This window comes from Furipterus horrens, unplaced genomic scaffold (genome assembly GCF_987537825.1).
Source record: "Furipterus horrens unplaced genomic scaffold, mFurHor1.1.pri manual_scaffold_4, whole genome shotgun sequence".
Classification (NCBI taxonomy): Eukaryota; Metazoa; Chordata; class Mammalia; order Chiroptera; family Furipteridae; genus Furipterus; species Furipterus horrens.
Window position 1 is genome coordinate 196632331 of NW_028327174.1, and position 23867 is coordinate 196656197.

Consider the following 23867-nt stretch of genomic DNA (forward strand, 5'->3'; position numbering starts at 1 on the left):
ACAGGACCTCAGTTTCCCAGATGTACCAGGAGCCAAGGACCTGGGCACCTGCTGTGAACCCCCTGGAATTCATGGCAGGTGGTCCCAACATAGGCCCCCAGAGTCAGACACACAGGAGATGAAGCCCCAGTTCCTTTCCTGTTGGCTGAGTGACCTTGGACATATCCCTCCTCACATTGGGGCTTCAGTTTCCTCATCTGTAGAGTGGACATTGAAACCAAGTCTTGTTCTTCCCCAGTTTCAGTTTGAACTAGCCTAGCCGCAAGCCAGGACAGCTCCTGGGGCCTTTCTCCATGGCCTGCACTTCCACAAACGGCACACTTTGTGCTGCTAGGACTGGTAACAACAGTGACTCCACTTTTTAGGGTCCTGTACTTTACACACACTACCTCTGGCTCCGCACATCCTGGAGGGCAAAGATGGGTGTCATCTCCAGCCCTCTCCTTGGAAGTTCTTCAGCCTCCTAGAGAAAAGGGTCTTGGTTCCAGGGCACCTGCTAGGTGCCAGGCTCTACAATTTGCTCAAGCCTGGAATGCTGAGGGACAGGGATGATGATCCCCATTCTGTATACGGGAAAACAGGCTCGTCTCCATGGGGTCTGTGGGCTCTTGGCAAACTGATTGGCACTGTGCATAGTTTGGAGCAGCGGGAGAGGCAGGCGCTACGCGGGGCTGGTGTGCCCTCTCGTGGCTACCGTGCGCGCAGTCTTGCCCTGCAGCAGGAGCCTCCTGCCCGCTGCGGCCCCACCTCCCTCGAGCTAAGAACTCTCCCAGTCCGCCTCTCGCTTGGCTTCCCAGAGACCCCACAGCGGCTGCGTGCCCTGCCTCGATTGCCATGGAGACCGCTTGTACACAGTTTCCATCTTCTAACCACTAAGTCCGGGCCCGCAGCCCCACAGCGGCTGCCTAGGAGGGTCACCGCCGGGGCTGGCTGGCCGCGGGCCCATGAACAGTACTGGGCCTCAGGGACGCTGGCTGTAGGGAGAGTGAAATTTTTCTGTCGGCACCGTGGGGAGGTGAGGCCCATAGCCTCTGTCCAGACTCAAGTTCCCTCGTTTCTTGTAGTGAGACTCCAGCTCCAGAATGGGCTCTAGGTCCCAGGCTCAGGTGCCAGAGAGGGCTCAAACTTCCGGCTGACTCCAATGTTCTTTGGACTCCGGCTTTAAAACGAACTCCTGGTTCTGGGCTCCAGCTCTAGAATGGACTCTTGGCTCAGAATCTGGTTCTGGAGAAGGCTCCAGCCTCTGGCGTCAGTGAGACTCGGAGCTTCAGGGCCAAGTTCTACAGGATGCCAGAGAGAGCGAGCTCTTGGCTCTGACTGCAGAGCAGTTTCTGATCTGGGCTCTGACCACACGGTGTGGCCAGAAGTCATGGCCCAGACCCCAGGCTCCCTGGTGCGTTTAGGGATGACCCAAGGGTCTGGGGTCAGGAATGAACAGGCAAGTATCTCTTGCCCCAGGGTGGGACTACATTTGTGCTTTGTTCCAAGTCAACTTCTCCGCCTTCTCCCCTGATGGCCAGACGCTGCTCACAGCCTCTGAGGACGGCTGTGTGTATGGCTGGAAAACCAGGAGTGGGCATCTGCTGTGGAGGCTCAGTGGCCACACAGGTGGGGCTCCTCAGCCTGGATGGAGGCTGAGGCCCACGTTCTGGCACCTTGCAGAGCCTGCCATAGAGACCTCCAATGTTTGCGCATCCATGCAACACAGGCTGGGCAAGGCTGGGGCAGGAGGGCAAGGACCTGGTCGCTGGGGCCCCAGGCCTCTGACTCTGGCAGACCTGGATTCAGATCCTACCTAAATATATATATATATATATATTTTAATTTTATTTATTTATTTTTAGAGAGGGAAAGGGAGGGAGAAAGAGAGGGAAAGGAACATCAGTGTGTAAAAGGTTGCCTCTCGCGCACCCCCAACTGGGGACCTGGCCCACTATCCAGGCAAGTGCCCTGACCAGGAACTGAACCCAAGACCTTTTGGTTCACAGGCTTGCGCTCGATCCACTGAGCCATACCAGCCAGGGCCAGATCCTACTTAAAAAAAAAAAAAAAAAAAAAAAAAAAGTTTAAAAATATACATATTTACTGTCTTAACCATTTTGAAGTGTAGTGCTCTGTGCATTCATTTGGTCGTGCACCTAGTCTCCAGAGTTCGTCTTGCAAAACTGAAACGCTGTACCTATTAAACATCCCATTCCTCCCTTTCCTCAGCCCCTGGCAATCCCATTCTGTCTGTCTCCACAAACTGGCTACTCTAAGTACCTTGTGTACGTGGAATCATACAGTATTTCTCTTTGTGACTGGCTTACTTCTCTTCGCATGACCTTAAGGTTCATCTGTTCTACCCACTGTTTTGGCTCTGATGATGTCATGTCACCTACCTCTCCAAGCCTCTATTTCCTCTTTAGAATGGGGTAATAGCTGCTACTAGAGAGAATGAAATAACACAAACGGAAGTGCCTAGCACCTAGTAAGTACTCAGTAGATATAATTTATATTTGAGATAAGGAAAACATTCTGGTTCATGACTGAACAGATTGATTAATGCTGGAACAGTAAAATCCAGGGGCTGGGAACACCAAGGAGGCAATTAACCTATGCTGGGCTATTAAGGAGTTTCTGCACAGTGCCTGCATTTGATTGCGTATTGATTTTGCAAATGGGCAAATTGAGGTTGGGTATTCCAGGAATTCCCAGGTGAATGGTGAGGGTTACAAGGGAATGAGGACAAGGGAGGTAGGCAGTGAGACTGGAGAAATGAGCAGGTGTGCAGTGAAAGGACCAGAGGTGGGGGGGGTAGCACTTTGTTCTCTGACCATGGCCACCTGCCCCAGGCCCTGTGAAGTTCTGCCGCTTCTCCTCTGATGGCCGCCTCTTTGCCAGCACCTCCTGTGACTGTACCATCCGCCTGTGGGATGTAGCGGAAACCAAGTGTCTGCAGATCTTAAAGGGTGAGTGGGCTGGCCCTAGTCGGGTGGCACAATTGGTTGAAGTGTCATTCTGTACACCAAAAGGTATCCTCAGGTGAGGATTTAAAAAAAGAGTCAAGTAGGTTAGATGGGATTTGGAGCCAAGCAGCCAAGCCTGGGTTCCCTTCTGGACTGTCACCTTGCAGGTCACCAGCGGAGTGTGGAGACAGTCAGCTTTAGTCCTGACTCCAAGCAGCTGGCATCAGGTGGTTGGGACAAGCAGGTGATGCTCTGGGAGGTGCAGGTATTATGGAGGGGCAGCCAGAGAGCCTGGGATCTTGATGAGACACACACCCTCCACACAGGCTCCAGAAAGGTCATTCCCAGTATTCCCCATTGCCTGTACACCTGGCACCCAAGACCCCCTGCATCTGGCTGTAGGTACCTATGCTGCACCCCTTACCCCTGTGCTCATGAGGTTCCCCTACCTGGACTGCCCTCTCCCCTCAATCCTAGTAAGTCTCCCAAACCCTGTCTTATGCATTACCCAGAAGTCCCCAAAAGGGGAGCCTGGGTCTGACCCATCTGAGACCTAGAACCCCGCAGTGTGAGGCTCCTGGGCAGCCTTCGAAGCTCAGGGCTTGCATCTTCAGATGCTGCGCCACTTAGCAGGGCACAGAGACTCCTTCCAGAGCAGTGACTTCGCATCCAACTCAGACTGTCTGGTGAGCCATACCACCTCACCCTGGGGCTCACCTCAATACCCTCATCTGTAAGATGAATCAGCAGGGCTTGGTGAAATGACGCCTGCTTTCTGAGTCTGCCCAGCCTAGGAATCAGGAGGGTGGGCATGGGCTAGCTGGTTCATGCTCATGGCAGCAGCTGTCTGCAGGCCACTGGCTCCTGGGACTCCACCATTCGTACCTGGCACCTTCGAGCAGGGACCTCCCAGCTGGAGGGTCACAGTGGCAATATCAGCTGCCTGTGCTACTCAACAGCTGGCTACTCAACCTTCTGGTGAGCTCAGCTGCCCTGGGTCCTGGTCTGATCCCTTGCTGGCTGCAACTCTTGGAGGGTCATGGACCATTCTGGGGTCCAGTGAGCATGCAGGCCCCAAACAGAGCTATTCGCTGTCTAGGCATCTGGCTCCTGGGACAAGACCATCCACATCTGGAAGCCTTCAACCAGAAGCCTGCTTGTCCAGCTCCAGGGTCATGTCACCTGGCTGAAGAGCATAGCTTTCTCCCCGGATGGGTTGCAGCTGGCCAGCGCTGGCTACTCCCAAATGGTAACTCCGCCCCACCAGACTGCCCTTTTGGCAAACCCCTACCCCCATCCCACTTATAAGAATTCTCAGCAGTGTCCAGAAGGACCACATTCCAATTTGCCCTCAATAGCAAGGTGCCAAAGGCAGGACCCCAGCATCAGCCACTTTACCTAGTGCCTAGCACTAAGGTCTGTGCTACCCCCTATGTTAGTAACATGACTGACTCAAATGCTTCAGGGGAAAGGAAATTGTATTGCACTCAATTTTTGCATCAGATAGTATGCTAGGTATGTTAAATAGATCTCATAAAACCCAGACCAAGAGGTTAGGATGGTGGCTAGCACTCACCCCCAATGCGATTTCAAAAATGCTTGTGTTGTGAGGCCTCCCTGCCTTTTTCTGCTTTTTATTTCCAGGTCAAAGTCTGGGACTGCAACACGGGAAAGTGCATTAAGACTCTGAAGGTAAGGTCTATGGCTGTAGCACCCGAGGGCACAGTGGAATGCACGCCAGGAAGATGGGGGGTAGGCAGGACCTGAATCCTCAGAGATCAATGATGTGTTTTTGGCAGGGAGCCCGGGATGTGGCCCATACGTGTGCCCTCACCCCAGATGGGAAACTTATTAGTGTCTGGAGCTGCTTAGACAAGATGCCCATTCCAACGTATGATCAAATCACCCAGAGCCTCTCTACTGATGTACAGTAACACCATACATGGCTCTTGGATCTCATGCCCCTGCCTCTCCCTGCCCAGGGTACACGTGGCCTGGCATAAAGGTCAGGGCAGTTCCACGCCACAGGCCCAAAGTGACAGTAACAGAGCATCCAACAGTTCCTTGAGGCCAGTACTGTCATGCCCCACATCAGGTTTTGGCCAACAGCTACAGGCAGGCCTGCCAAAAACCCATCAGACACCGGGACCGTATCAGCCCATCTCTCCAGAATGGTTAGTTGAAACAACTGGAAACACAAAGCAACATGAGACAGTTTGTGCTTTATTGACCTGCGACGCTCAGGCCTTGACCGCGTACTTGCGCAGCGGGTACAGCCGCTCCTTCCGCTGCTGCTTCCTGGTCTTCAAGTTCTCTTCATGCTTGTTGAGCCGGCGGCGCATGGCCCGTGTCTTCTTGGGCCGCAGATCCAGGGGCTTGTACTTCTTGCCCTGGGTGATGGAGAGCAGGGGGAGTCTGAGGACCAGACCAGGGCTTAGGCGCTACTGCGGCAGCTAAGGAAGGTGCTGTGAGGGCACTGGGAAGACCTGCGAAGTGGCCTGAGGAAGGTGTGTGGCTGGGCTGGCGAGGTCAATTTGTGGACATGAGCGTGAGGAGCCTATGACATCCAGCCCAGTAGGGGACTCTCGACGTTGGACTAGACAGGCCATACATCTTTTTTACCTGTTCATATACTTCCCCCAAAAATTCAAGGTTGGGGGGAATCATCCCCATTAAAAAAAGAATCTGTTGAGTTACAGAGCCAAAAAGCAAGCAAACTTGTCCAAATCTTGGCAAAGTTGTGGCAGTACTGGGATTTGCACCTAAGTCAACCAACTCCCTATGTGGTGCTCTTTCCAGCAGCCTAATGTCTTGACATGGAGTCAACACCACACCCAACCCAACAAGGGGCATGTGGGACCCAGAAAGAGCTAGGGACGGTCACTGTTATCTTGGCTTAAGTGACGCAAGCTGGCAGGTGGGGTGGGTGCGCAGTCTAAGCTGGTACTACATAAATCTGAAATCCGCCAGGTACCTGTGGGCGTTCCCTGTAACAATGTTCCCATTGAACAAGAAGACCCAGAAGGAAGCTCTGGCTTGGCCAGGGTAATCGTGTCAAGAAGCAAAGCCCCATTCCTTGCCTTGGCAGCCCCCCACCCCCAATCTTGCTTTCAGACCTTTAACAGGGCCATCATCTCTCCATCCCTGGCTCCCACTTATTCCCGGTGAGCAGGCCCAGACCAGGGCAGCTCTCATGGTCTCTCCTTTGTTCTTCGAAAGTTCCCTGGGCCCTCTCTGGCTTGAGGTTGTGCTGGGTGCTAGCCTGGCGATGACTCAGGCCTGGTCCCTAGTCAAGGTGCTCCCAAACCAGTGGGGTAGACTGAACAGATAACTCTGGGGAGCAGGTTTCACCTACCCACTGACAATAGCCCTGAAAGCAAGAGACACCAGCTGAAAGGGGGAGAAAACACTGTACACAAAACCAGTTAAGAATGACAGCTCAGGCTCTTTCTGGGACTACCAACAACCTGGAAGAGTAGGCACAGGGCGGAGAACTGCAGAAAAAAGCTAAACAGGAGATGAGGGCAAGCTCTGGAGGGAACTCGGAGTGTTAGTCTTTGTCCACCCACAACCGTTACATCAGCTGGCACAGGTCAGAATCTTGTCCATTTCAAATTTACTAAGCAGCCCCTTAGAGTTCTGCTGCCCAAGAATGTGTCCATTAGCCCATACTGTTTACATTCAAGCCAGTCCTCAGACACCATAGTCGCACTAAGTGTTCAACAGGCTCATGTGGCCAGCGATGACTGTACTGGACTGAGCAGACATAGAACACATCTGTCACCACAGGAAGTCTGCTGGACAGCACTAATATACAGGCAGAGACTTCACCTCCACCTTCCTGGCATAGGTGCACTCACTGGATGGTTATGAAGCCAATTCTTCTAGGCCACAGCCTCGGCCTGGTCCCCTTAGAGCCCGATGAGAACTTCAGACCCGAGCTTCAGAAAAACATTCCCCCACACCAATGTGCATACATTCGAGGGGGAGGGGACACCCCCACCCCCCACCGTTCGCATCCCCTGGGCAGCTAACCCAGGCACACCATGACGACTTTGCTGGATACCAAACCCTCTAGTTATTCAAACACTAACTTGGGAGTTGATGTGAAACCATTTTATAGATGTAATTAAAGCCACTAATCAGCTGATTGAAATGAAGAGATTACCCTGGGTAACCTAGATAGGCCAAATAAAATCAGCTGAAAGTCCTTAAAGGCAAGGCTGAGGCTTTCCCCAAGAAATCCCACGGGCAGGACGGCAGCTTCAACCTGTGCCATGAGTTCCACCTGCCAGTGATCGCAGGAGAGAGACTTGCTATTAGCCAGCCCCTACAGCCACGCAAGCCAATTCCTTATAAAAATGCACATGTACACACACGTGCGTATGTAAAGTCTCCTACAGGCTCAGCTTCACTGCCTGAACCCTGGTAAGATTAACCGAAGGACAGGACTAGAGAACGGTTGTAAAAACCCTCGGCTGACGGGTCAGACACCTGTGGGAATCTCCCAGGGGCGCTGCACCCCTCCCCAAGTCACGGTGCGGAACCTCAGCCCCAGCGCTCCATGGTCTGTGTGGTGACCCTGGGTCATGAAACCTCTATGAGACTTGAGGGCATCTTTAGAATAAGAGAGCGGCAGGTGCTTGGCTGTGACCCAGGGTGCTAGTAAGACAAAACGTTTAACAGGCAACCCTCAGATTGCCCCAACTCAGCTGGCGGGGCTGCACCAACACCCCCACCGCTTCCCTGACAACGGCGCCCCGAGGAGATGCAGTCTGCATGCCACGTGCTGGGAAAAAGGTGATGCCACCCACAAGCCCGGGAGGCTCTGCAAAGCCCAAGGATACCTGGGCGAAGCCCTGTCCCACGCCCCCCGGCAGAAGGACCTCTTCATACTGACCCACTCAGCAAAGGGAGGGGGCCCTACAGCCAGGCGCCCCCACGCGCACCCCCACTCACCTTGTAGAATTTCCTGAGGTTCTCTTTCTGAGTCTGGTTAATGACGGTGAGCACACGGGCGATGGATTTGCGGACAACTCGGCTACAAAAACAGGGCCGTCGGTGAGGAGCGTGAAGACGGGAGTGCTCCCCCAAGCGTGTCATTCAGGGCCTGGCCCAGACCTCCCGGGGCAGGGGCATTCCCCACCGACGTCTCCGGATCACGCAGGAGGCAGGCGCCGAACCCAGCCCAGGAGGAAGGGTACCCCGAAGGTAAGGCCGGGGAGACTACAGTACACAAGCAGCCCGGCGTGGGGCTAGGGCAGGGCTGGCGTGTCCTGGGCTTTTCAGGAGCTCTTCTTCAGTGTTCACTCAGGAGGCTTAATGAAGAGCGGTGGAGGGCTGATCAGGGAAGACCTGCCATCCCGGGCCATGTGTCCCCAGGGCTATGAAGCCGACCTAACCAATGCCCATCTTAATGAGCTGACCGGGAAGAATCACGCCACAGGCTGGGCAAGTCAGGGAAGCCAAGGAGTTGCAGCGGAGCCACTCGGGAGGGAGGAATGCTGCGGGGCGGCGGGGAGTCTGAAGCCAGGAACCAGCTGGGGACAGGAGACTGTAGTCACGCTGACTAAGAGGAGCGTTGGGGACGAGGGGCCGCTCACTCAGTAGAAAGCGGGTAAACCTGGCCTTGAGGGTTCGGCATGGAACTTGCGGACAGCTCCTAAGCCAACTTCAAAACTCCAGATGCTCCCGAGGCGCACGCGTTCCTCCCCCCGCCCAGAGGGCTGGGGTGCGGCCGCGCGTCACTTACATCTTAGAAAGTTTGGAAGCCGCGCCGCCTGTCACCTTGGCGACCCGCAGCTGGGACAGCTCCACCTTCAGGTCGTCCAGCTGTTTGAGCAGCTCCTCCTTCTTCTTTCCGCGAAGGTCCCGAGCCTTAATTTTGGCCTGCGGGCAAGAAAGGGTGTAGATCAAATGCCCGGTGGCTCCGTCTCCCCTTCCGCCGCTCCCCGAGGCCTCCGCCAACCATCCCCACCCCTCCGCCTTCGTCGTGCGCGACGCCCAGTAACCGAGGCCCAGGCCTACGCCGAGGCTGGGCCGCCAGTCCCGCACCGCAGACAGGAAGACGCAGGCCCCTGCAGTGCGCGCGTACCTCTCCTAGCCCGGGTAGGAGAAAGGCCGCCTGAGGCGGCGCTAGGCCTTCCCGCAGGGTGCCACTCAGACCCAGCTGGCAGGTGGGATCTCAGGGTTCACCCCGCACTCTCCAACCCAGTTCCCGAGCCCCACAACGAGTGGATGGCACCCGATTCCACAGCCCTCACCATGTCTGAACGAGCTACCGCCGCCGCCTGCTCGAACAGAAAGGGGAAGGGGCGGGGCTGACCTCCACAACTACTGCCGGGTGACGGCGGGCGCGGCCAATGGCGTCATAGCAGGAGAGCCCTGGCTCCTCCCCTTTCCAGCGCCACCGTAACGCTGTGAGAAGGTAGGTAGCACTACCCGCTCAGCCAGCTTCTTGGAATTCTCCTCCGGCCAACGAGATTGTTCATGTCTGCCTCACCCCCGAGCAGAGTAGTTGGGGAAACCGAGGCATGGGAGAGGCACTTTACCAGACATGGCATAGTGAGGACTCAAATTCGTTTACTCAGTCATTTATTCATTCATTCGGTAAATCTTTTCAGGTCACCCAGTTCGTGTTGTTCTGAGCTCGGCGCCCGTGTTCTGTGGATGAAGGGGATAAGATCTGAGGGTTTTCAAAGATGAATTAACAGGGCTCCAGTCTTGGAGTAATTTAAAGTCCGAGGTGGTAGGGGAGGGGCAGGATCGGACAGCTATAGTCTTAACTGCATAAATGTTCTAGTGGCGGCAGCGTGTGGAAGGAGAATTCATGGCTTTTTTTAGTGAACACGACCCGGTTTCAGACTCTTGCTCTGTTGCCTGGTGCTAGCTGAGACTCAGCATATACCTTGCTCTCTTTGAATCTCAGTTTTCTCACCTGTGAAGTGGGGGTATTTATGAGGATTAGGAACATAACACTTAAAAATCTCACAAGACCTGATGCGTAACAGTCGCTCAAAATAGCATCAGTGTTAATGTTCCTTCCCAGTGGAATGAACACGTGAGTTGCGTCCTGAAAGTTAAAGTGGAAATCACAAAGCAGGAGGGTAGTCAGGACTTCGCACTGGGCAGTTTCATTGTTTCCCTAACCAGCAAGCATGAATCAGTGCTCCAGTGTCACTCCATTGCCATTTACATTGACACACAGCACCTCTTCTGGTTAATGCCAGGTTGCCTCCTTGCTGATGTCAGGTGACAGCTCCAGGGAGTCTTCTCCCACCCCCTTCTGGAGTTCTGTTAATGGACTTTAGCCTTGGAATAAATTGTGACACAGGGGACTGTGCCCAATTTTTCTGTGCAATCCTCTCCTTAGCTCCAAACATATTGAGTTATAATGATATTTATGGGTCACCTGCACAGCCAGCCTGAAGTTCCCTGGGGGCAGAAGCATGGCTGACACCTGATTTGGTTTTTCTAGTCTCCAGGCCCAGCATGTGAATGCTTGTTGGGTGAATGAATGAGCCTTGCCCCAGACTACAATGAGAAAGACTTAAGAAGTGGGGGGATACGGGGAGGAGAGGGCAGACAGAGCGCAATCTTGGCATGAATTAGTCTTAAATGGAAGCCGAAGAGTGCGCAGGGACTTTGCTTTGTGTGTCTATAGCTCTATTAGAGCTAAGGATTGTGTACATTTTTTTCTGCACTTGAAGTCACTTGACTTCCATTCCTCCTACAAGCCACATCCGACCCAGCAGCAAACTGTAGCCTCTGCCTTCAAAATACACTTGAACTCCTCCCAGCACTCTTAATTGGCACCTGCCTGGCCTGAGCAACCATTGCCCAGATGACATCTGGGTTGTTGTCCCCTCTTAAAAATCTCTCTACTTTGGCTCTTGCTTCCATATGTGTTCCCAATGAGGCACTAGAGGTATCCTTTTCAAACTTAAGTCAAATCATGTCACTGCTCTGCCCAGAATTTTCAGGGTTGTCCCATCTGGATTAAGACCTCATCCTTTCCTCACCCTACAAAACCCTACAGCATTCCCTCCATTTTCATCTCAGCTCTTCTTCTTCTGCTCCAGTATGGCCTTGCTGTTTCTGGAATATACCAAGCTTACCCTCCTCAGGGCCTTTGCTTGGCCCCCTCCTTCATTTCCTTCAGGTCCCTTCTAAGGGACACCTCCATTGACCACTTTATCTAAGGTACTCACTCTTGGGCACTGCATGATTTTTTCCCCTCTGACATAGTATAGTATGGATTTTTAAAATTCTGCCTTCTTGAATGGGGGGTGGGGTCCACAGTTATAAGTAGGGGCATTATTTCATTCACCAGTTTATTTGGAGGCTGTTTCCTTCTTGTAAAATGGGCATTTCTGGTTTAAAGTTCATCCTGATAAGGATGTTCTGGGTGGGGGAGGGAGTATGTGGATATGAATTTCTACTGTCTTGTGGCCTGCCTGAGTCACAAAGATTTATTCCAAGGTATGGAGCTGAAAGACAGGTGGGCTCTGCCTATCTCCAGGACCCTGGAGACTTATTCAGCACGTTTCCCACTGTAAGAGTATATAATTTGAGCACCCAAGATTAAGTAGCATCATGGTCTGGCCTATTTTTTTGATTTGCAGGCATAGTTCAATTAGAAATACTCAGAGCAATAAAACGAGTCACATTTCATTAACTACGGGCCTTTATTAAACAGTACTATAATATGAAAACAAAGACCCAATTTAGAATAAGGCTAAGGCCTATTAATGGAACCCCTCAAGCAACAGCCTAGGTACCTAATCTTGGCAGGACAGAGTCGTCCTTGACTGTGCTCTACCTCCTCCACCCTCATCTTTCCCCATCTCAGACTCTGGGCTTCCTGCCAGGATATGTCTCTCCGGCCAGGTCCAACTTCTCAGCTTCTAAAACCTCGCCCTTCCTGCCAGGATGCTGGCCACAGAGTCACCTCCCTCTCCTCACCCCTACCCCGCCTCACCCGCCTGGGCAAGGTGACTGCTACATACACGGGGCCATCACACCCTCAAGTCAGTCCAAAGGTCTTCATTGTCTCGTTAGCACCCTAGATACACTTTACACGTCTTTAAATTCTCTTAGTCCATTAACAAGAGGGTCACTATGTACAAGGCAGAGGTCACCTCGGCTCAGTGTGGTGGTGTTCAAGGCTCCTAAAATCTGAGATTTAGGCTCCTCCAACCCTCCACACTCCCGGGGCATAATAACAACTATTCATGCCTCAGATCGAAAGTTTCTTCTCCAAGAATCCTGCCCAGCATTCGACAGGCAGAGGCCGGGTGCCTTCTCCTGGGGGTCCCGCGCTCTCTGTCTTGGCAGTCATGACCCCGGGGCGCATCGAATGCAGGAGGAAGGTCGAAGAACGAACGCGGTAGTGGCGTCCAAGATGCTGGGCCTGTACTGGGACGGGCGCCCGCCCCTCAGACAGGAAGCCTAAGCGCAATGAAGATGAGAGTCTGCAGGAGGGTGGTCGAGGTAACCACAACACCTGATACAGTGTGCTTCCAGTCGCTCCCCCACCAGGCTCCGCCCCTCTCTCCCTCCTACCAAGACTTCCGGTTCCGGCATGGCCCGGAAGTGGGCGGGCGGCGGCGGCTGCGCGCGGAGGAGGTGGAGGTAGTGGCCGGCGGCAGCTTCCCGCCCCCGAGCCGGTTCCGAGTGGAGTGGATCTGAGGTCGGGCCCGGAGCCGAGCCGGCTCAGCGGGCGCCGAGCCCCTGCCATGGCCCGCAACACGCTGTCCTCGCGCTTCCGTCGGGTGGACATCGACGAATTTGACGAGAATAAATTCGTGGACGAGCAGGAGGAGGCGGCGGCGGCGTCAGGCGAGCCAGGCCCGGACCCTGGCGAGGTGGACGGGCTCCTGCGGCAATATCCTTCCCCGGCGTGGCGGCTCGGGCTCTTCTCTGGCTCGGCCTTCCCACTTCCCTCCTCCCCGGCTCCTCAGGCGGACTCCCCACTCCCCTGAACCCCCGGCCCCTCTGGTCAGCCTCCCAACTCCCTTCTGATCTGGGTCCCCTCGGGCCAGGTTCTTTCCGTCCGAATATCCCCACTTCCCTCTGCCCCGCCTCCCCACTCCTCTTGTTCTTAGCCCTGGCCCCCGCAGCCTCCCTCTGCTTCACAGCCCCACGCGGTCCCTGCGCCGTGGTGGTGGACCCGCTTGCTTGGCGGCTCCAGGAGCGTGGCGGACGCGCCTCCAGCCCCGCAGGCTGCTCGCCTCTCCGCGAGGCCTCTCTTTCCCCCGCTCCCCCCGTGCCTCCTCTGCTCAGGCCGTCCCTTCCTTGGACGCTCCATCACTCCATCCCTTCCTTGCAGGAAGCGGGCTCACACTCGGGCTTTACCGGCGGGAGGGGCCGAGGTGAGCCGCCGCTGAGTAATTGAGTGGCCAGGGCGGCTCCCGGGCACAGTCCTCTCGGGCCGGCTGCAGCACCACGCGAAAATAGGTGGGTGGGTGGCTGCGGGGGAGAAAGGGCATGGGGAGCGCAGGCTGAAGCCTTAGCCTTCGCCCCAGCCCTGAGGTCTGAGACTATGCCTCTCACCCCCAAATCAGCCTGACCCTCCAGCTTAATGCAGCCGTTTCTCACCTATTCTAAGTTTCCTACGAACGCTTTGGGCTTTGGACCTTGATGGTCTCAGCCGTATTCAACAAGTGAGCTTGGCTCCCCCACTCCCCAGCAGCCTTCTTGTGCAGAAAGCAGTGGGAAAAAGCTAGTAGTTTAGAGCTAAGAAAAACCACAGAGTAAAATGTGAAATGTAAAAGTAGAGCCCCACGAATGGAAATGGCTATTTTTGTGGCCACAGCAAACAAGCCTTCAGAAAACAAGATTAAAAATAGAGGTGGTTGTCACAGCCTGCTCGGTCCCTTAGCAGTTTGAACACAGGAAACTGACTTATTCTCAGAGGAAAGGTTTTTCTTTATTCAAACTGTGTTACAGGAAGTGCCTGCCCCTCCCCCGCCCTTGCCAGGGCAGCAGGGTTGAAGGCTCATGCTGTATATAAATCAGGTTCTGGGTGTTGAATCAGTTGACTCAGCTTGGCAAGGTAGGCCCATAGATTGCCTCTGGGAGGAGTCCTGCAGTGTTCTTCCAGTGTGCATTTAAAACAAAAACGTTCAGACTTCGGGCAGGAATGTGTTTCAAAGGTGGTGATACAAACTTGTATTTCCTGCCCCCTCAAGATCACCTTGCTTAGCCCTTTGGTGAAATGGTGGCGTGAGATAGGCCCCCCTGAGGGAAGGTTGATTCTGCAGTCAGGTGCAGGACCTCTCACATGGGCAGGGGGGATCAGAGAGCTGCAGGGTCAGGCCTCTGGCCCAGAACCATCCATAGATGGGGAGACAAAGTCTGGTTATCTTCCGTCTTGGTCTGGGTGCTGTAGGGACTTGTTGAAGGTCATCTCTTGTATGCCCCCGACTAGTGATAGGTTTCTTGAGGCTGCTTGGAGGCTTAGGCCGAACACACCCGGGGATGGCAGTTTCTCTGCTGCTGGCAATGTCAGGAGCCTTGTTACCATGGCAAGTGTACCTCTTGGGACTGGGGAAAGGGAGGTTACCAGGTGAGGACTGAAATCGTAGCAAATGTGAGGCCCAGGGAGAGGGGAAGAGCTAATATTGACTGAGTCCTTACCATGAGCCAGGTATTGAACTTACATTAAACTGTTGACTTAAAATATAGAACAGGCTTCTAGGAGTCAGGACAGAGGTGGGGGGAGTAGAAACGGGTTGATTGATTGGAGTGGGGAAGTGTAGGGGAGGAGGCTTGTCCTGGTGGGAGATAACACAAGTGAAATAAAAGGGACATGGGCTGTGCATCCATACAGACCCAGCTTTGTCATGTCGTAGCTATGTGACCTTGAGTAGCTCACATACCCTCTTTGAAGCTCAGCGTCCTTCTTTGTTAAAAGAAGGGGAATCACGCTGCCTTACAGATTGCATGGGACCATCACTAAACACCCCCAAAGGCTTCAGCATACTGCCAGGCACACAGCAGGTGTCTGGACATGTACCTTGGGTCTGGGGCGGGGTGGACGGGGGGAGTGCAGCAGGGGATGGTAAAAAGAGCGTGGCTTTGGAGTCAGGCTTACTGGGCTTGAAGGCCAGCTGGACAGCTTAGCTTTGTGACCTTGGGCAGATCACATCCCTTCTCTGAGCCTCAAATTCATTGCCTTTAAAATGAGAATAATGATTCTTGTTGCAAAAAGCCGTTAGCAGTAATGACGTGAAAGCGCTTGGCACAGGATCTGAGTCCTTGTGGAGATTTTAAAATAGTATTAGTTCCTTTTCTTCCTTGTTGAAGCACCTGGTCCTCAGGAGCAGGGTTCTGTTTAGAGTGGTGGTTTTGAGCGATTTTGCACTCTCCTCCCCCTGAGGAAATTTGGCAATGTTTGGAAACGTTTTGATTGTCATGATCTGAGGGTTGCTACTGGGATCCAGAGGGTAGAGGCCCGGGATGCTGCCAAGTACTGTCTGATGCATAGGGCAGACCCCACATCCATCACCTGGTCTAAATTGCCACGAGTGCCATGGTCGAGAAACCCTGGTATAGAGGAGACTAGGGGTTGGGCGGGGTTCCCCAGCCTCCACAGCCTGTTCTCAGGAGGCCTGAAGCCAGCTGAGTGCAGAGGCCCAGCACCCCGAGTCTCCTCAGCTGCTGAAGGGCCACTGCCCGTCAACACCTGCAGTGAGTCTCTGACAGATTGGCGCTACAGAGCCTAACTCGAAAGCAGTGACTTCCTGCCCTGTGGACTATCCTACCCTTCCCAAGGATTTGTTTGCCGCCATGCTGGATAGTGAAGAGCCCCAGCCTGTGTTTCCTTTGAAGCCTCTGCATCTCTGCTTACTGCTCTGGGCAGCAAATTAGAGAATTCTGAGGTAGACGTTATCAGTGGCTGATATCAGGCTGGCCTTTGCCTGGCTGGGGAAGAGGAATTCCAAAGGTGACAGATACGGGGGTGGGCTGCCTCTCAAATGTGGCAGGTGGATCGGAGCCCAGCAGGCAGCCAGGAGATTGGTGGGAGTGGCTTTGGGGTGCTGTGGGCCCCACTCAGTCAAGATGGAGCCCACACTGGGGGAGGCAGGAGAGCTTCGCTCCGGAGGCCCTGCTTGCACGTTGGTATCACTGTGTGAACAGGAGTAGAGACCCAGCTGGGCAGAAGCCTTTCCTTGTTCTATTTTTGAAGCTTCTTGGCTGAAGCCAGTGTTTCAGATGAGGAAATGAGAGTTGGCTGATGTAATTCAGTTTAAAATAGGTGTCACCTTTGGGGACCTAACCTAGATTGTAATTATCTTTTGCGGTCTGGCTATTCAGAACTCAGCGAAGAATCTCCGGATTGCAGCTACGGTTTGGGGAATGAGGTGGGCAGGATTGGCTTGTTCTTTGCAAAGGTTCTTATAGATGGCTAAATCTCCCTCCTGGTAGCATTTGGGACCTCACTGGCAAGAGAAGGTCTTGCAAGAGAGAAGTTTTAGCACATCTTAATTTCTTTAATAGTTGGACACAAAACGTTGTGAGGATCCAGTAGCAGGTGCCAGCGAGCTCAGTAGGATTTTGCTGTAAGTTAACCCTCAGGGGCAGTGGCTTTGCTACTACCTTGCAGGGATGGAGGGAGGGAGCGTCCAGACTTGCTTTGAAGGGGGGGAGGTTTAGGAGATGGCAGAAGGCGGGGCGTGCAGGGCTGGCTCAGGGAAGCTACCGCCTGCCCTCTAGGCTCTGCCCATCTGGAAACCGCAGTGGGAGGTGGGTGGATAGGGGTAAGATGCCATGTGACGCCACTCTCTTGAGCTGTTTCTGAGATGAGTTCATTAGCGAAAGCACAGACAAGCTCGAGCCTAGCCATCCTTAACCGGTGGTGATGCACAGGGGACATGCTTCGGGCGTTTCATGCAGCCCTGCGGAACTCTCCCGTCAACACCAAGAATCAAGCCGTGAAGGTAAAGGAGGCTGCGCTGCAGCTCTGCTGGGTGGTGTTGGGACAGAGCTGTGGCTGTCCGTTGTCTCCAGCCGAGCGTGAGCTCCCTGGGCTGCGGACAGCGTGGGTCCCGTCTCTGTGTCAGTGAGTATCTACCAAGGGAGCGAGCTGGCACCTGGCAGTGCTTCCATGGAAGCCTCCTGCTGTTTGACGTTAAAGCTGTCAGTGTTTTCCGTAAAAGCTCCCCAAAGAAACCTCACTCCTCCCCAGAGCCTCGTGGGGTGAGAAGTCAGCCCAGCCCTCGCTGCTGCTTAGCAGAGCTATAAATCAGCGTGCCACGTGAGACTTATCAGTGGTTACCCTTACATAGGCTATTGAGTAGGCTGTATTTGCATAAGAATTTTCAGTGCTTTTAAGATTTCCTGCTTTAAAACCCTAGGTGAGAAGATACAGTCGTGCTTGCTCCATCGCCGAGGCTGACATTTCATTGTTGAAGCTAAAATTTGGTCCTGGGCAAGGGGTCTCTGAAGCTGGGGTTTTGCCATTTGTGACATTATCTTGATATGAACAGTGGCTGCACCTCTGAAACATGGAGGGGAATGGCCCCTCTGTTGCTGGGGGGAGCCTAGAGGGAAGCTGCAGCCGGGTCAACCTGTCTGAAACACTAGGTCTCCACAGTTGTGATCCTGTGGTATCTCAGGAACAGTGATGCTTCTCCCCAGTAGAAGAGTTATTCCCCCCAAGGCAGGGGAATAACTTATTGGCATAAATAAGGGATACTTTGAAATTTAAGTCAGTGAAAGAATTCCTGCCCACTTGTTTTTTTACCCATCCCAGACAAATGAGAAATGATGTGTTTCTAGTGAGTTCTGACCCCTTGGTTTGGTGTTGCTGTTCCAGCAGTGGGGGACGTGGATGTGCCTGGGCCGCGGCTCGGGGCCTCACTCCCTTTCTCTTCCCTCTGTAGGAACGAGCCCAGGGCGTGGTGCTGAAAGTACTCACCAACTTTAAAAGCAGCGAAATTGAGCAGGCTGTGCAGTCACTGGACAGAAATGGCATTGACTTGCTAATGAAGTACATTTATAAAGGGTTTGAGAAGCCCACAGAAAATAGCAGCGCAGTGCTACTCCAGTGGCATGAAAAGGTATGTGACCGTCCTGCCCATGCAGGCAGCCCACTGACTCGCCCCAGCCCCTGCGTGCAGATCCGTAAGCCAGTTTCCAAAACAAACAGCACGGCCTGACAGGCCTATGGGAACGAGTGGCCACACTAAAGCAACCTGGGGCACTTGACCACTTACCTCTGCCAAGGAAGCACTGACAGGGGTCCGCTGTCTCTGGTCATCACAGTTGCTTTAGCTGCTGATGTATGCCAGGCAGGCCATGAGCAGGTGGCTTTGCATAGCAAGGTAAACGAGGAGTCCCACAGGGGAGGGAGGCAGGCTTGCTGGAGGCGGGGGTTCATAATACTTCTGGCCTCGGTGCAGGTGGTGGCACGGGGCGCTTAGGAATGCCGGCCGAGCCTTCCAGCCAGCTCTCACTCAGGCCTCCTGCTCTGGCCCAGCCTTACCAGGCCAGAGTGGGCAGTGGCAGAAACCTCGGCAGCCACTCAAAAGGGCCTCCGTCCACCTGAAGCAGTAAAGCCGTGCCTGTCCTCTGCTCGGGGTGGCCCCAGGGCAAGGCTCTGTCAGACCTGGGTCCTGCCTGTGGAGCCACAGGAAGTGTGCCCAGCCTCACAGGGGGCCGGGCTGTTCACTAAGTGTCGTTTCAGGAAGACTCCATTGTGTTTTAAGGGAGGGGTCCCCTTACTGAGGCGTCGGTCATTCGGGCGGCCTCAGTACGGGGCTGGGGTTGTGGCCTTTGGTCCTGCTGGTGAGTTTCAGGGCTTAGGAGGTGGGAGTAGCTGCGGTTCCTGGGGGGACCTGAGCAAGCCCTCCCGTGGTGTGGCCGGGCCTTTGAGCCCTTTAAGGCTGAGGGCTCCACAAGATGGCTCTGCTGGGCATGTGCTGGCTCAGGTGCCTGGGGCAGTGCCAGCAGGCTGGAAACAAGGAGCTTGTCAGAAAGGAATTTGGGGGGCTCTGTTGTGTGTGCACTTGGTAATAGTTATGCTGCCTACAGAGCAACCCCTGGACCCTTGGCTCCAGGGCAGAACGCTGTGCCTAGAGTGTGCGCCCTGCTGCCTTCTAACGGTGCCCGTGCGCTTGCAGAGACCCTTTTTCAGATGGTCTGTGACATGGTGGGACCCAGGTCAGGGGGTGCGTCGTCCCATCTCCCCTGGCAAGCCAGGCTCCCCTGTCCAACCAGGTTCATCTGACACGGTTTCTTTTCCTACCCCCACAGGCATTAGCAGTAGGAGGACTAGGCTCCATTATAAGAGTTCTTACAGCAAGAAAGACTGTTTAAAAAAAAAAAAAAAGACTCATGTTACCTTGAGAAGAATTTTGGATGCACAGGCTGGTGAAGAAGGGATTGGCAACAGACCATCTTCCTAGGAACTCCCAACTATTTCAGGACACGCATCCGCTGAAGTGTATTTTATTTTCAAGGTGGAGGGAGAAATTGTCTTACTGTTTCCTAAATCCTTTGCAGGATCTGATAGTCTATGCCTTTGTCCACGAATAATGCAGAACTGACATTTTGACTTGTCTGCCAGTGGCTGGCCACGGTTGTTGGTCAGGTGTGTCTGTGGGCACTGCCTGTTTAAAACGGGGGCGGGATGATTTGGGCAGGTACAGATCCAAGGGCTGCTGTGAAAGGGTGATTTTGAAGTAGAAACCCCCCGAGGGTTTGTACACATGTCCTATCCTCCCAGAGAAGGCGGGCTCTCTTGGGTCATTGTAAAGTGCCTGCTGCATCAATAAAGCTCTTGGCTTATTAGTATATACTTTGCAGTGTGTTTCATATATGTAAAAAAAAAAAAAAGGTAGTGAATGGGATGGTAATGAATGAGGGATCGACTGTTCTGGAAACTCCCCAGGGCGCGAGCAAAGCAGCCCAGCCTCCTGCATAGCAGCCTCAGGTCTGGACTACAGCTACCGCTGCTGTGGAGAGATGTTTGCTGAATTAGTATTTATTGTTTTACTCCTTTGATTTATATGTAACTTTGGAGCTTATTTAATTTAATAAAGTGCCAACATTCAATAATTGACCTAGGCTTTAAAAGTCTTTAGTTTGTGTGACTGCACTGGAGTCTTTTGAGAGTAGGCCTCAGACGGGCCTGGTCACCATCTCCTGACACTGGGTTTGGCTGTGAAATTGTGAAATTTCACAATTGTGAAATTGACAAGTTCTCTTTGAAGGCTTGAAAGCCAGAAACAGGTAGCAATCAGCCTATAAAGGTAGAAAGAACATTTTGTTCCCTATAGCTACTAACAATAAGCCTCTTTGAAGAATAAGATACTTTTCTTGTTAGCACTGTAACTAGTCTACTTTCTGTTCAAGGGAAGGACCCCCTCCATATTCCACTGAAGCTTTCCCCAGTCACCTGGGCCCTGGAGATGGATGTTGACCAAAGTGACACAATGCTCCCAACTCTTCTGCAGAACCCCCACCCTTGGGAGGTAGGCCTAGGTTGCTGGCTCATTAACTTGCATATATTTATTCACCCAAGCCCTATCCGGTAGGTTCTTTCTGAAAGACAAATGCTCTGTAGCCCTTGAAATATACAAAACAGACACAATGTACTGGATTTAATATTAAAGTCAAAGAAATATTGACACACCATAATGTATCACGTAAAACCCACTGTAGTTGCATCTGGATTGAAGAGCTTTAATCAAAAAGTATATTGCACCACAAATGACTTTCCTACAGCAGTTTTAGATAATATAATCCCTGTTTACAAATGGGAGGAGAGATCAAGATCCAACGCTCATATAAAGGGCTATATATACTGTCTCTGTCACAGAACGTTTATACAGGTGAAAGTGCATTAAGTCACTTAGAACAGTTACTCCACTCTTTCTCTTAAAGCTGAAGGAAGTTCAACATGCAGAAGGAAAACCTCATTGGAATGAATCCTCTCTAAGCAAGTCCAGACTTAGTGATGCCCCGCATCGACACCCAAACCTGCCAGGGACGTGGGTGGGGGTGAGACCAGCCCAAGGACTGGAGGGGCTGTGGGGGCGGTGGACGGGCTCCACGGCTGTGCTGAGCTGCCTCTGGCAAACCCTGAGCTACTTGAGTTTCAGGATTCCCTAGGAACAGCTGGAAAAGCTACCTCTTCCTCATCAAAACTACAAAACAGAGGGATGCCTGTTTAGTGTCCCCAACAGGTAAATGGAAAATAGCATTCTAAACAGGACAGACATCTGCAGGGAAGAGGTAGGTAAGTGAAGAATGGGTCACTTGGATGGCAGCGAGCCCGAGCTGGGACAGGTGATGCTGCCCTTGCCTGGTGCTCCTGCATCTGAAAATGTAGCAGGTTAACTCTGCACATCCTTTTTTTTTTAAATTGAGACGTATTTTATATATATTAACTAAGCATAATTGAGACATAACTTTGCATCATGGAATAACTGACAATAAACTTAGGAGCTCCAGTTACTAATTCAGTTTTTTATTTAACCAGTGAAACTCATCAAACTAAATAAAAGGTTTCTCTTCAGCTCTGATACATGGCTTATCCAAGGCAAGCATGTTCTGCTTTCTTTAGTGATAAGACAAGTTTTTGTCAGTCACTGCCAGTCATTTGCAGCCAGCTGGAGGCTGTCTGGATACTGTATATAAATGTAGTGTTATCTTAAATATTTGGGGGAAGGGGGACGCAGAGACTGGTTCCACACACGAGGCAGACCCCCCCACCCCCCCGGCCCCGTGTTTTGGACAAGGCTGGCGGGAGGGGCAGCTGCTGCTGCCTTTGACTACAGCAGACGCTCCTTAACAGTAGAAAATATGTCATTAGCACTTGCTCAGTGTTACAACCCAGAATCAAGAGCAAAGCAGATGAACTGCCACCACTGCCTCAGAGGGAAGCAGACGCCACAGACTGCTAGTGAAATTACAAAGGGACAGGATTCCCAACCTTAGAAATAATTTGCTCTGATGTTCCCATTTTCCTTAAGAACACCTTTATAATACAGGAGACATGTTTATAATAGTGAAGAATTTAGCTATAAAAAATAGTTTAAAATGGTTTACCAGCAACCTATCCAAGACAAGTACATTCATTAAGAAGGCAATTGAGGGTATTTGGTACTATACTTAGGATCTTTTTATATATTTGCTAGTATTCATCAGTAAAACGTGATACTGTCAGCTGCAGCTGCATTAACCCACGCTGGCTCCAGAGTGTCATAAGGATGTACCCCTCTTAAGTCTCTAGGTCATTTTAGAAACAAGGTAAAATGTTTTCTTGAGAGGAGAGGTTAAAAAGCCTCTTCTAACTCATCTGAACTGAAATGTGCCGATAGGGAAGGGGACTTGCTCCCGGCAGGAGGGGGTGAGTGGCCTGCTAGGTACCATTTCAAAGGGCGCTCTACGTCCAGCGTCATCACTAATGAGGGATCAGCAGCTGCCTCTGCCAGATGCTGATGCTTCAGCTTTAAGTACTCACAAAGGTTAGAAATTCAGGCGCAGACATGCCGACCAGAGCTGAGATTTTAGCAGCGCTAGAAAAGTGGGTAGTGCCAGGACCCTCCCATTTGTGGCCAGAAGGACAGGATCAGCTGCCACCTGAGGTTGGTATCAGTCTGCAGGGAAGTGGACCTTAAGTCTTGTAAACAATGTTTAGACACTTGTACAAAATACTGCAATTACAGTGATTAAAAACCCACCCAGACTGGTGTGTCAGAGTTCTTTTCACAGAAAAAGTGTCAGCCCACGGAGCTCCATCCTTGGGTAGTTTCATCTAGGACCACGGTGTCCGAGGGTTGGAGATGGATGGCCGGATGCTGCCCTTGGGAGCTGGCTTGGACCCAAACCATGACATCTGTGTTTGAAATAGGAAAGCCTCTTGAGATGAAAATCAGGTCTAGGTGCAGAGGGAGCTGGAAGAGCTCCCTCCAGACCCCTGGGACACCTCTCACGCCCTCCACGCACCCTGACTCCAGCTGCGACCAGAGCAGGGAAGACAGTGGCCACAGTGACCAGTGTGTAGGGCTGAGAGCCCATGCTAAGCAGGGGAGGGAAAAAGGAAAAACGGAGTTGACAAAAACAAGGTGGTGAAGTTGTAGTTTTTCCTTAAATTTTCTTCCTATTACATAATTTATGCAGATACTGTTTGACTATTCTCTTTTTTTTTAAAGCCTGGGTGCTTGGCCAGACCTAGGGCTATTGAGGAAGTGGTATCAAAGAGATTGCTTTGGAAAACAATTGCTTTGATCAAGCACAGCACAGACTTGTGGGCAGAATGCATGTCCTCGGTAAATACTGCCTGAGTCAAGTTCATCCAAAAGTGCCTTTGAATCTGCACCGCAGCGTGGGCTGCTCTCACCTGCTGGTGCTGGAGTTCCTAACTACATTTTTTGGAAGCTGGACAGCAGACTAGGGAATCCTACCTTATACTCCAGGGTTTCTTTGAGCATGTTCTCTTCCTCTTGTGAAAAGTTCAGCAACACTGACACAGCTTTTATAAGATGAAAAGCCTGAAACAAAGGAAGTTTTGCTGCTTTGGGTCCAGGTGGTGGTGGTGGGTGGGGGTGAATTGGGGCTAAATGGCAATATCTCTGGTCCTGTTCCTGCTGTGTGCTCCTGACAGTGAGCAGGGACCACACCGAGGTCTGGCAGCAGCGCCAGGTTCTTTTTTCCCTTCATCTTTCACTTTGGGGACTGGCAAGGTGACCAGGACATGCACAGCAACTCTCCTGCTCCTAAGAGGATGCATGAGTGCTGGGCAGATTCAGTTCCCTGGACTCTGGTCCCCCGCACTTGCTACTCAATCCGCAGGTCAGTGCCAACTAGAGAAATGACCAAGCATCCACTCTGGTCAAACTGGAATGCAGGAGAGGAAGAAAGAAAGGGACTTGGGGGAAGCCGTGCAGGGCTCTGACAGATGAGCCA

The 23867-nt window shown here is 52.5% G+C and overlaps 4 protein-coding genes across 4 annotated transcripts in view; 2 read left to right on the forward strand and 2 right to left on the reverse strand.

Moving 5' to 3' along the window:
* Nucleotides 1-532: 532 nt before the first annotated feature.
* Nucleotides 533-4882, forward strand: WDR38 (WD repeat domain 38). The gene is given in 9 exon segments (XM_090275273.1): nucleotides 533-1015; nucleotides 1521-1608; nucleotides 2835-2951; nucleotides 3116-3213; nucleotides 3548-3634; nucleotides 3802-3951; nucleotides 4048-4197; nucleotides 4593-4640; nucleotides 4748-4882. Coding segments are annotated over 9 exon segments (1356 nt in total).
* A 273-nt stretch (nucleotides 4883-5155) lies between these two features.
* RPL35 (ribosomal protein L35) lies at nucleotides 5156-9132 on the reverse strand (the record flags this gene model as incomplete). Its single annotated transcript, XM_090274713.1, has 4 exons — nucleotides 5156-5338; nucleotides 7908-7989; nucleotides 8701-8837; nucleotides 9043-9132. Coding segments are annotated over 4 exons (459 nt in total), but the record flags the coding sequence as incomplete, so codon positions are not given.
* Nucleotides 9133-12534: 3402 nt separating this feature from the next.
* Nucleotides 12535-19748, forward strand: ARPC5L (actin related protein 2/3 complex subunit 5 like). Its single transcript, XM_090274711.1, has 4 exons — nucleotides 12535-12834; nucleotides 16819-16891; nucleotides 17837-18013; nucleotides 19209-19748. The coding sequence occupies exons 1-4, from the start codon at nucleotides 12686-12688 to the stop codon at nucleotides 19269-19271; spliced, it is 462 nt and encodes a 153-aa protein (XP_090130837.1). The 5' UTR covers nucleotides 12535-12685; the 3' UTR covers nucleotides 19272-19748.
* A 1657-nt stretch (nucleotides 19749-21405) lies between these two features.
* The window catches only part of GOLGA1 (golgin A1), a 40157-nt gene continuing 37695 nt past the window's right edge, over nucleotides 21406-23867 (reverse strand). Inside the window, exons 22-23 of the mRNA XM_090274714.1 lie at nucleotides 23366-23452; nucleotides 21406-22797 (exon numbers count right to left, since the gene is read on the reverse strand). Coding sequence (XP_090130840.1) covers nucleotides 22717-22797; nucleotides 23366-23452 — 168 coding nt within the window. The 3' untranslated portion in view covers nucleotides 21406-22716. The remainder of the gene's footprint in view (nucleotides 22798-23365; nucleotides 23453-23867) is intronic.

Excerpts from the sequence above, each read along its gene's own strand:
- ARPC5L (XM_090274711.1), top strand. The coding sequence starts at position 12,686 with ATGGCCCGCAACACGCTGTCCTCGCGCTTCCGTCGGGTGGACATCGAC. Across the intron at positions 12,835-16,818 it reads GTGGACGGGCTCCTGCGGCA|AGGGGACATGCTTCGGGCGT; the intron begins ATATCCTTCCCC and ends GTGGTGATGCAC. Across the intron at positions 18,014-19,208 it reads TACTCCAGTGGCATGAAAAG|GCATTAGCAGTAGGAGGACT; the intron begins GTATGTGACCGT and ends CTACCCCCACAG.